This window comes from Daktulosphaira vitifoliae, unplaced genomic scaffold, assembly GCF_025091365.1.
Source record: "Daktulosphaira vitifoliae isolate Bord-2020 unplaced genomic scaffold, ASM2509136v1 Scaffold_1, whole genome shotgun sequence".
NCBI lineage: Eukaryota > Metazoa > Arthropoda > Insecta > Hemiptera > Phylloxeridae > Daktulosphaira > Daktulosphaira vitifoliae.
In genome coordinates this window covers 82,550,033-82,562,830 of record NW_026099572.1, presented here as the reverse complement: position 1 = coordinate 82,562,830, position 12,798 = coordinate 82,550,033, and the positions used below count along the sequence as shown (strand labels likewise).

The 12,798-nt window shown below is 23.9% G+C and overlaps 2 protein-coding genes across 3 annotated transcripts; one reads left to right on the top strand and one right to left on the bottom strand.

Moving 5' to 3' along the window:
- Positions 1 to 126: 126 nt before the first annotated feature.
- Positions 127 to 4,576, bottom strand: LOC126896869 (uncharacterized). Its single transcript, XM_050670010.1, has 2 exons — positions 3,581 to 4,576; positions 127 to 1,276 (listed from the first exon to the last, which is right to left on the bottom strand). Exons 1-2 carry the CDS (start codon positions 4,456 to 4,458, stop codon positions 460 to 462), a joined length of 1,695 nt encoding a protein of 564 aa, XP_050525967.1. The 5' UTR covers positions 4,459 to 4,576; the 3' UTR covers positions 127 to 459.
- Positions 4,577 to 8,474: 3,898 nt separating this feature from the next.
- On the top strand, positions 8,475 to 12,357 carry LOC126896888 (uncharacterized). Of its 2 annotated transcripts, none has more exons than XM_050670042.1 (6): positions 8,475 to 8,638; positions 8,998 to 9,110; positions 10,200 to 10,344; positions 11,042 to 11,187; positions 11,709 to 11,793; positions 12,154 to 12,357. In XM_050670042.1, the coding sequence occupies exons 1-6, from the start codon at positions 8,576 to 8,578 to the stop codon at positions 12,184 to 12,186; spliced, it is 585 nt and encodes a 194-aa protein (XP_050525999.1). In that variant the 5' UTR covers positions 8,475 to 8,575; the 3' UTR covers positions 12,187 to 12,357. The 2 variants fall into 2 exon arrangements, with proteins under 2 accessions (XP_050525999.1, XP_050525998.1); XM_050670041.1 differs by lacking the exon at positions 8,475 to 8,638 and adding an exon at positions 8,720 to 8,867.
- The last annotated feature ends 441 nt before the right edge of the window (positions 12,358 to 12,798 follow it).

Sequence of the window (12,798 nt, the reverse complement as noted above, 5' to 3'; positions counted from 1 at the left end):
TTCTTTATTATATACTTAGGTTTGCATTAGATAAACAATAGAAAAAAAACCAAGTAGAGAAATCAAATATTAAAAAAAAAAAATTTTCATTACGTTCTATATCAATTAAGAGCACATTAGAAAAGATTTTATTTTTTTTTACCAAAATATTTAAAAACTTCTTTTGAATAATATTAACGTAGAAATTAAATTTTGTTAAAATATACTAACACGTAGTATTGCCCGTATATATTGAATTAATTTTTTTTTAAATTAACTTCTCTAAAAAACTCTTATATAGCAATATGATATAATTTTTACTAACAAGAAAAAGTTTTTCTAGCTTAATTATTTGAAAAGTAAAAAAATTAGCAATTTATAATTAAAGCGTTTTCCACAAATACCATAGGTTGATATAATTAACAATATAATAACATTTTTTTGGAATTTAATACAAAGTATTTATTTAAAATACATTTTTTATTCGAGACTTATTTTCATTAAGTCATTTTCGATAATAATTTCAACATATTTAGTGAAATAATTGCATATGGGAATGAATATTTCTCCTATATCTTGATAACCTGTAGGATTACTTTTCAAGAAATGATCAGTCATTATATCAGGATTTTTAAAGAAGTCAGATTGTAATTCACAATATACAGACGTACGCTCATAAAATGAAAGCCAATTTATAGAAACGTTAGTCGACCAAAAGTTATAAATCTGTGTGTAGTAATTAAATATGCTTTTATAATTGGGGAGGCCATTTACATCGTATATATTTTCTGTATTTGCTATCATCATATTGTTTAAATTTTCAATAAAATTAACATACTCCCTAATTTGAAACTCTAAACTCCATTTAGGTCCAGGATTAAACAAACTTGTTGATCCATTTTTAAATGTTTCCACAATCGGTAGCATACTAATAAACAAAATATGTGCTTTTTGGATAGTAATGTAAAGTTGACTTAAATAGTCAATGAATAATGAACTATTTTGTACTTCATTATTGCTACATATTTTAATTAAAACATTCAATGTTATGTAATAATTTTGAAATATTTCAGTAAACCTACATCGTATTAGCTGAGAGACTTGAATCTGTTTAATTCGATAAATTTTGAAGTTGTTAATCTCACCTTGTAATATAGATTCAGAACTAATATAACCGTCTTTCCTTGAGAAAATTTTTATGTGTTGAAACTCTTGTTTTGCATATTTTATTATATTATTTATTAACACAATAACTTTTTCTCGACACATTTTCTCATTTAACAAAGGTGGTATAATTCTAAGTAAAGAAAATAATGATTAGTTTGATTAAAATATTGTAATTAATTAAAAGAAATCAAGTTTTTTTTTTTTTTTGATAAAAAATTACAGTTTTAATTAATAACTCATAGCACTATGAAAAATTTATTGAGAAATTGCCAGGATTGCAAAATGTTTAAAACAAATAGTTGACTTTTAAACATTTTATACATAAATGTATAAAACGTTTTAAACAAGAATAAAAAACATAATTTTTAAATTGTTATAATAGTAATATTTTAATACCTTATTACTAAAAAAACTGATTTTTTTAAGTTTATCACCGTAGTATGGTCATGATAACACGTTAGATTAATGTGTTTAAAACATAAAATAGGCATAATTATTAATTATATGCTTAGGTGTTGAGCCTCTAACCCCCTCTAGCCTCCTGATAAATATATAAATATTTTTTAATTTCTTTCTTATTATAATTATAAAATTTACAATCTGTCTAAAATTTTGCAATAAGTAAATAGTTTCAAAGTGAATAATTGACTTAATAAATGACTTGAGACGTAACTGTTATTAGAGATTATTTTTCTGGTTAAAATTAATTTTAATAATGTAACAATGAAAAAGAAAAAAATTACTCTTGGCACCAGCTTTGTTTGAGGCACCTGACTGGATTACCGGATAAGGTATTAAAACCTAATTGTTGAATAACTCATTCGACAATTATGATAGGGTTAGAATTTAATTTCCCTTTTAATGTCCTTTCAAAAAATGTCAACTATTTTGTTTTCTATAATTGCAATTAAATAACATATTACACACTCTGACTTAACTAAACGTGATTTTTTATTATTCTATAACTTAAAACAAAAAAATGTATAGTGAAAATTTACTTTATACCATTTTTTGTGGATATATTATACCCATTTAAATTAAAAAAAACCCAGCACAGGGGGGTCGCGGCACAGTTGTGACGTGATATAGTTGGATCAAGTATAATGATATCTGACAGTGATTAAAATCACTATCAAAAATAAACGCTTCGATGCAAATCTTTAGATAGTGTTTAATTTAAAAAAAATTGGTGTTTTATTCCAAAAGCTACTTGATCTGCTGGTTCCTTATTAATATCTCGATTAAGATAAAGTATGTCGAATGAAAAAGGGTTTATTAAAAAATATTATTTCTCATAAAAAAATTGTGTGGATCCATAAACTTTTCAATAAGTTATAGCATTATAAAGTTAAATATAATATAAATAATAAAATCGAGAATTTTCACACGAAAATAGCATTCGGTAGCCATTTTCGCCGTGAAGACAAGTCCAGAGGTCAAATTTTTTTTTTTCAAATTAAAGTATATTACATTAGCTTTAATTTAAGATATATATAAAAGTGTCAGACCTTCCGGAACATTTTCAAAAGTTAAGTTGAAAAAGTTAATTTTTTGTGAAAAAGTTGTCATTTTAAATCCCCCCCTGTGGGCAGAAAAAAGGTCAAATTTACAAAAAAAATATACCAAATGATAGGTAAAGACATCAAGCATCTATATAAAAAAAAATTATATTGATATGTTCATTTTTGAAAAAGTTACGGGCAGTTTTTAGTTAAAAAAATTAAAAAAATTCGAAAATTAGCGTTTTTTAAATTTGTAATTTTTTTGGAGGTTTCCCCCATTTACGGGGAACGAGGGAAATTTTTTCAATTTTGAAGGGTAATGTCTTCGACTAGATACGATTTGTGATCTTTTGACGTATCGTTGAAAGAAATCCGTTCGGTGAGAGCTGAGAAAAAGTGGTAACAGACACAAAAAAAAAAAAAAAAAAATTAAAAAAAAATAAAAAAAAAAACACATCTTAGTAAAACCAATACCTTCTCAGCTTCGCATCGAAGCTAAAATTCAGTATAAATCGTAAGAGGTGAAGAAATTTAAATGTAATAATAAATTAAAGATACTAGACTACATACTTTTTAGTGGTATTACGTTGATATGGTAAAAACAAGTTCATATCATATTAAAATATACATTGCAAACATACCGCGAAATAAAAAAGAATTTTTCAAATTCATAGCTTTTAAATACATTTTTTATAACATTTTCAAAACAGTTTGAACTAGTTTTTATATTAATTTCAATATTGTTTATCTATCGTAAATAATACTAAAATTTACATATAGACTTTAGAAATAGCCACATAAATACGGTTTAGTTATAAAATAAATTATGATTTAGACCTATCAATCAGATATTCTGACACACTAAGATCTTATTAACCTGTAAATTGATTACTTTATACATAAAATCTATTTGATGACATTGTAAAACTTACGTATTGTTATTTTCATACAACAATTTTTCAAATCCCAAGGTTTTATATATATATTCGATAGCATATGTACACAAATAATTAAGGTCGTCACAAACTAATGTTATATCAGAATAAATAATAGAAAATTCGTTAAGCTTTTCTACGCCACCATACACAATTAATAAATCAAATGGTACATTTTCAGAAAAAACTCCACAATATTGATAATTGATCAAGCAAAGTGAACTCGTAGTTGGTACATATATATTATTGAAAAAATTTGTCATGGTTATATGTACATTGTATACTATATCATAATTTGGGTTTTGATTTTCGTCCACGAATTGTGGTGGCATTTGTGATGCTATCGACTCAGTGAAATCTTTGTAAACTTGAAAAATCTCAAGCGTTGACTCAGGGACGTTTATTAAAGGATCTATAAGTTTGAAATCTAAATTATACAAAAACTCTACAGCATCATACAAGCTTTTAAACATTGTTCTTGAATTTTTTATTGTGTCATACATTTGCTGAACACATATAACGAAATTATCAAATTGTTGATTATCAAATGATCTTTGACAATTTTCTATAGCAAACAAAAATTTATTCTGAAATACTTGAAGGATCTCGCCGAATCTGTAATTTAGTAAGTGTATCATAAATTTGAGTGTCAATGCGACTGAAGAATCAGTAACAGGTTTATTAAAATCCCAGTAATCAATTGGATTTACAATAGCCGTGTCTTTAATCACAATGTGTTGTAATGATTCAAATGTTTTTTCATTTCGAATGTGGTTCAATACATTAATAACATAAGTTTTATAAGAAACATTTGCCTTACAAAAATGTATTGAATATACACTAAAAAATAGAAAAATAACTGAACACAATTTCATAGTTATTTTTAGTTAAATGATGTGTAAGTTTAAAAAAGACAGTCAAAAAACTCTTTAGCACTTAAAAAAAAAAAAAAAAATACTCAGTATGATATTAATATATTCTTATTACGTTGTAATTTCAACGAATAAAAAATATGTAAATGCCTCAAATAAATTGTAGCTTTGGTTTTTATATGTTATATGTTATATGTTTATTTAATTGAATACATAAAAATTTTAAATAGTTAATACAATTTATATATTAGATATACAGGGTGATTTTTTTATCATAACCCACTCAATTACTTACAGAATAATAATAATTAAAAAAAATTTTTTTATTATTATTTTTAGTTATACATTATTCTTGAATTATTAACTATGTAATACTTTTTAAGTTCATCACTTATGCCTGGTAAGGGTGTCAACTTTGTTTTTTTAAATGGTAACACATATTTTTAATTTAATAAAATGTTTGAGTTTTTAATTCAATAGTAAATGGAATTTGAATTTTTAATGAAACTTAATTTGTTTATTAGATATAAACATTTAAAGTTTCAAATTTTTGAGTTAATATATAGGTATAATACACAAGGGATTACAAATACAGGTAGCTAATTGGTTTTTTATGATATTGCTATCACAGTCACGGATTGTTTATTATCAATTATGACTATCAATAGATATACTTTTTGTATTAACAGTTAGTGTATTTATAAACTCACAACAATGTACCTTACTATCATTGATAATAACAATGCTGTGTACCTGCTAATATCGATGTCATAAAAAATCAATTAGCTACCTGTATTTGTATCCCTTGTGTATTATACCTATATATTAACTCAAAAATTTGAAACTTTAAATGTTTATATCTAATAAACAAATTAAGTTTCATTAAAAATTCAAATTCCATTTACTATTGAATTAAAAACTCAAACATTTTATTAAATTAAAAATACGTGTTACCATTTAAAAAAACAAAGTTGACCTCCCTCCAAGGCATAAGGGATGAACTTAAAAAGTATTACATAGTTAATAATTCAAGAAGAATGTGTAACTAAAGATAGTAATAAAAAAAAAATGTATTAATTATTATTATTCTGTAAGTAATAGGGTGGGTTATGATAAAAAAATCACCCTGTATATATTTTTTAAAAATTTATTCAATTTTTTCTTTATGATTTNTAAAAATACGTCGGAAAACAAGGTATTATTTTTTTTTAACTGTTTTAAAATACTGGCATAACGAAATTATATATTTATGACTTATAATAATAGACCATATTATAGGTGTTTAAAAATAATGCTTAGTGTTTCTAATTTTTTTATTGGGAATAAATGTTAACAATAATTTATTTTTATAAAATTTTAGTAGATATTATCTTTTTAGCTTATGCTACATTCTTTTTAATTTAATTTTTAAATAACTTACAAAACAATTGCTATGTGCGCGACTTCGACTCAATAAAATGATATTTCAAGCAAATTGATGATTTGTCGTATAAATTTTAAAAAATGATTAAATTAAATTGATAAATGATTTATTTTTATACAACGAAAGATGTTTTCTATAATACTTTCAAAATTTGTAGATGTATTTTATTAAGAATCTATGTTTTTTGCATTATATAAAATTTAACTTGTATGAAACATCATAGAAATTAAAATTTTTTTCTATTTAACAATTTCTAAAATTAACATATTAACTATTAGAAAATAGTCACAGAATTGAGCATTGAGTACCAAAAAATGTTTTATCAATACTTAGTGATATATACATTTGACTTAAATTATTAGATGGAATAATTTTTTTTTTAAATTTAATTGGTTATAGTTTGGGATAAAAATTAAAACATTGATGAAGTTCGATTTACAGTTCTATTATACGTGACGAGAGAAAAGCTAAGAATAAATTTTAAAATAAAGTTCAACTATCTAGACATGTTGAAATAAGAATTAAGACAACAGAAAAGCTAATAATTCAAATAGTCGAATAACCCAATACAACTATTTTACATGTCGCAAGGCAAAAGAAGGGATACAAAAACTATGGTGTAGGTGATGTGTGTTTGTGGCCCCACCTCTCAAAATACCTTTTTATTTTCACAAAAAAATTGGAACCTCCTCCCACCACTTACTATTAAAACAGTTATAGTTATAGAATAGTGTAATAAGTATATATCAGTGAAGCTATTTTGATGCCAGATAATATATATTATTTATCGCTTCCTTTATCACTGTTTTGTGCCTTTTTCTTTATCTTTTTTAAGGTTTTATGTACACCAATACTGTAATTTGAGAAGGTGTATTTCCTTATTTTACTGTTAATATTTAAGCGTTCGATAGTAGCACCTCTTTTTCTCATCATGATTCATTAGTTGCATTTTATAGAATGATTCGTATCTTGCATAATAATAAATACGTCCCTCACTCATTAGTCAATAATTGTTATAAAAAACGTCTGAACATGCAGAAACAAATAAATTGTGTTATCATAAATGATATTAATATGAACGTGATGAAAATGATTGCAGGTGTGAAAGATATTAAAATAGCTAAGCGGTATCCATCTCAACCTGATATTGCTTTACTTGCAACGTCTGTATTCAATTTTCTCTTCCGTAGAGAGAAAATTTATACACATCGACTGCACATAAGTAAGCAGTAATTCATGAATGATTCGCCAAATCAAAAATTTATCTAAGTGCCATTTTTAACATTGTAATATTAAAAAAACATTTTTCGATGTGGTATAACAAAAAGAGGGCGTTATCATTAGTCGAAATAAATCTATTTGACAATTGAGTCTTAGTTTCGCCACCTGTTATATTACGTTTCAGCAATTTTGCATCGTCGTTGAATTCATTGAGTAACTCCTGAGCCACTCCTTTTTGTTCAAAATTGAACAATTTTAGAACAAATTTTGCTGCTACCCGTTTCATACCCAAAACATTTGAAAAAATTTCATGGCATTAGTCAATCGATATTCGAATATCATCAACGACTCGTCTAATTTTACTAGGCGAATACAGTTTAATAGATTATATTTGAGCTAGACTTTCCTTTCGAGACGGTCATCAGACCCGACAGGTATTGATTACTATAAAATATGTTTTTAAAAATATCAAGTATTCAGAATTACAAATTATTTTACGGTATGTAAGATATTGTACATTTTAAACAATAATTTTAATATAAATATTAATGCCGTGAGCACGACCTAATATGTTACATGAAGCTTTAAAATACAGTAATTATTTAACTATTCTTAGCAAGCATTATATTGCATATTTGTAATCAGTGTAATAAAACAAATAGATATTAAAAAAATTTATAGGGGTATACTTTATTTGTTTCTTAAGACATTACAGTATTTTAAATTCATTTTTAATCAAATTTTTATATAATTTACTTACCATTGTATCAAAATTGTCACTGAACTCTTCATTTCACCTACCTCGTGTTCTCCTTTATCAATTAGTACTCTACATACTCTGTCTTACTCCTACTTATTCTTAAACCCTTTTCTTCAAGAGCTTATCTCCACACCTCTAGCCTTTGATTAATTTTTTTCTATTAACACTATATCGTCAGCAAATAACATGCACCACGGCACTTCTCCTTGTATTTCTCTAGTAATTTCCTCCATCGCTATAGAAAATAAGTAAGGGCTTAAAGCAGAACCCTGATGATACACTCCTACTATTACCCGAAAACCTTCTGTTACTCCTACACTTTTTACACTAGTACAAGTGCCATCATACATATCCTCTATTATATTAATGTACCTTTTCGGGACTCCTTTTCTCATTAATGCCCACTTTAGAACCTCTCTTGGTACTCTATCATACGCTTTCTCCAAATCCATAAATACCATACAAATCTTTAGTTTAGTTTTTTGACATTATTATTTTCAACTAAACTAAAAACAAACAAAAATAATAAAATTAAAAAACGAATTTGTAAAAATATTTACCGCTAGATAGAGGCATATAATTTGATTTCATACAAGTATACTATTACACTCAACACAGCTTAATAATGCAAAGCCGTGATATAACCGTAGCTACCACTACGAGATTTCGATAAAAAATATAACCATAACCAGCTGATAGTAACCAACAACATTTTAATGGCTCTCAGGATTTTGCGTTTTCCAATATCAACAATTCAAGTTTCTGCTGCAGCTCTTCGGGTAAACAAAAAATTACGTTTTTTATTTATCCTGTTTTGAAACAAGGATAATATATTAATAATCCTAGATTAAATTATTTAATAATTACTATTATTTTTCTCTATTAATCCTTCATGAATAGTTATCATCATATTGATAAGTTATTTCAATGACCACCATTTCAACAAGTGGTGCAATTTACATTTTAATTGTTTTTATAGCTTTTGTTGTGAATTTTTTTATTCTACTAGTTAGTAATACTAATTTGTATGACTTTAATAACTCATAGTTATATACATAGAAAATATTTGTTTACCATGATTTTTCATGAATATTGCTAAATTAGTTTATTTTTTTGAGTATTATATTTCTTATTGTAGAACAACAATTTTTCAATTAAAAATATGTCTGACGATTGGAAAAATGCTAGTTCCGTGTATGATTTCACCGCAAAGAATATTAAAGGAGAAGATGTTCCTTTGGAAAAATACAAGTAAAGTATCCATTTTTATTGAATCAAATATTATTATAATATAAATAGAAGTGATAATATCCTTTAAATATAAGAATTTTCTTAAACTATTAATGCCTTGAGCATTAAAGCGTTAAACAAATTTTTCATCTTTATTTTTAGTAACAAAAAATGTATATTTTTTAGTGGTTGCAATGATAATTATGTAATCTTTCTTATCCAATAGTCCAGCCCTATTTAAAATTTTTTGAGCCCTGGAGTCCGAATTTGAAATGAGGCCTTTATGTAATAGACATAATTTAAGCTTTTTTTTTATTCTATGATTTAATAAAAATTCTGAAGCCCAAAGATTTATTTCTTTGTGCAACACCTTAATCAGAGCTTATTTATAATTATTAAATATTGTTGTAATGTTAATAAACACAAAGTTAAATGTTTAAATAATGATATCAATTTAACAAGAGTTTAAATAAAAACAATTACACCAAGAAATAATTTTAATAATAAAATACTACTTTTTTTATAAATATACATACAACTAATTTTTGGTGAAGCTTGGAAACAGTAATGCTTTAATAATTTATTAATGTCCATAATTATGTGTTCTCTGGTATGCATAATTTTATAAATTTTACTTTATCCATTTAAAATTCCAGTGTGCAAGCCTATATGCATTTTAATCTTTACAAATAAGTAATTTTACTAAATATAACAATTTAATAAAAAAAATTGATAGGTTAACATATGAAATAAAGTTGTTTAAAAATGAATGGATTAATGAAAGTTATCATGTTTTATCTTACTCACAATCAGTATTGTACTTATAAAAAAATAAGATATTATTGATTCTTTAAAAGTGTTAGCTTAATTTTATATAGTATAGATCAAAATATTTCTATAAATTAATTACAATTATAAAGAAAACATATTTAGGTCTTCCCACAGAAAACATTTTTTAGTTTTTTGTTACCTATTGAAAATCAAATAATTATAACAGACATAATATTCATTCAAATTTTTTACAATTTACACAATAAATCAATATAAATGATGGTTACAATTTCATGGTAAACCCTCATTTAATTAATAACATAATTTTGTATTGTGTAGAGGTTTTGTATTACTAATTGTAAATGTTGCTTCACAATGTGGCTATACTACTAAGCACTATAAAGAACTTATTGAACTGGATGAAAAATATCGTGAGAAAGGACTCAGAATATTGGCTTTTCCTTGTAATCAATTTGGAAATCAGGTAAATTATAGATATTTATATCTTATGTATTATTAGTTTTTATTTGTCTGTATTACTAGGTTATTATTATTTTAATTTTTGATCTTATAAAAAATATTTCTCAAATGATTCACATAATATGTTTTGTTAATCATAAATAAAATGTTTTATTTACTATTAAGTCTTGTTTGTAAAATTATATTAGTAATGATTTATTAAATTACAACCTTACTACTTAATTCTTAAAATTATCAACTATTTCTGTATGAAACTTAGTACAATTCTGTGATTGAAAATTGTCTCAAATAAGTGCAAAAAATCTTGAATTTGGGATATGCTTATTTTTAACATGTTTTAAATTCTACTACATTTTAAAATCCATTTTTAAGATAATTTTGTTTATTTTTTAATGTGTTAGTCATTATGAATGTAAATGTTTAATTAGTATCGAAGTTAGGTTAATGATGATAATGAACAATTTTCAATGTTTTAAGATAAAAATTTTTAATTTTATCAAACTTCATAAGTTAATCCATATAGCTAATAAGACAATTGCACATAATATAATATTAGGCTTTTTTCCATTGTCTCTTTCAAGTAATTAAATTATTCATCTATATTTTTTTGGTTAATTTTTAATAATAAGATGATTATTGTATATTTTACATTTTAAATTATGTATGACAATCTGAAAATATTTAGTATGACTGTTACATAGGAACCTGGTGATAATGAAAAAATTTGCAGTTATGCTGAGAAAAAAAATGTAAAGTTTGACTTGTTTGAAAAAATTAATGTTAATGGCAACGATGCTCATCCACTATGGAAATATTTAAAAGAAAAACAAAAAGGGTTATTATCTGAGTAAGTTTTTGTATTAAAATTATTATTTATTAGGTTTAGAAACCATTAATAAACTACTTTTTTTTATAAAGCTTTCAATACATAGTTTTATTATAGCTCAACAAGTGTCTTGCTTTTATTTTTAAATTGCAACTTGTGAAATAATGAAACAAGTTTTGAGGATATATCAGAATTAATCCCAAGATGGTAGAGGTTTAATAAATAAACTTTAAATTTTATTATATTTTTCCTTTCATCTAGTACTTAATAAAATTTATATAATACTATAAATGTAATACTTCTCAAAACAATTTTCTTGTATTTTTAAGAAATCAGAATTTTTTAACATATTTAAGTTTGTTCTATCATTTTTAATTTGATTCTACCTCCTTATTTAATGAATCTTACAATAGAAATTAAAAAGTAATTTAACAATACTATTTCTGTGTGTAATACTACAAATAATATTTTCCAAAATTTACTTTGTGAGTTATATACAATAAAACATTATGTACTAATACAAAATATAATCTGTTTTACAGTGCTATAAAATGGAACTTTACAAAATTTATCATAGACAGACAAGGTCAACCTGTAGAAAGACATGCCGCTAATGTTAGCCCATTGGTAATATATTTAATGTTATTTAATTTTATATGTATAACTATACGCTTTAATAAATAATTTGGAAGACCATTGCATTATTAATAAGTTATTTAAAGTATGATCCTAATAGCGATAATATTTTTTTAGTTCTTACAGTTATTAAAGAATAAAAAAATGTAAAAATTATTTTTAGATGTTTAAAGTTTGATTGGCATTTTTAATAACTTCCTAATCTTTTTCTCATTATTTGCTATTTAATTGCTTTAACTGTATAAAAAAAAGTCATTTTTATATCAATGATCATCTTTCATTATTTTATTTAAGTAAGCTTATTGTGTATATATGTTTTCTTTAATATTTATGTAATTTTTTTTTTTTTAGGGTTTGGAAAAAAAATTGGAGGAATACTTTTAATTAATTTATTTATATTATTATATTATTTATATTTATATTATTAAATTGTAAAATAAATTTGTTAGGGGATAGAGCAACATTTTCTTTTCTTATTTGTTATTCAAATAATATTTTTTATAGATATGTAGTACAAAAGTAATAAAATATAGCAAAAAATCTTGAAATTTATAATTTTTGACTTGAACCTATGCTAAAGACTTAAATTTAAAAAGTTTTCAAAGTGTAGTCATTAAGTATTTAATGTTCAAATTAAAATACTACCTACAACTCTTTCTATAAATGAAGTTTTATTCATTTTTGTATATAATTATCAAGTTTATTATAAAAAATGATTATTTTTAAAAGTAGATTTAGGGGTTGACTTTTAAAAGAAAAAAATATTTTTATAAAATGATACATATTATTATTTATATATGGGGAAAGTAGACAAAAAAAATTTTAACTGTTTTATTTGAGATATTAGTATTTAAAGATATAGACAAGATAAGGAGATGAGTAGATTTTAGTAATATTTTATTTATATCATAACATACAGATAAAGATCTTTTATGTAAAAGCCCTTTTCTCTATACCTAAAAATTATATTAACTCTAAATTATTATAAAATTAGTT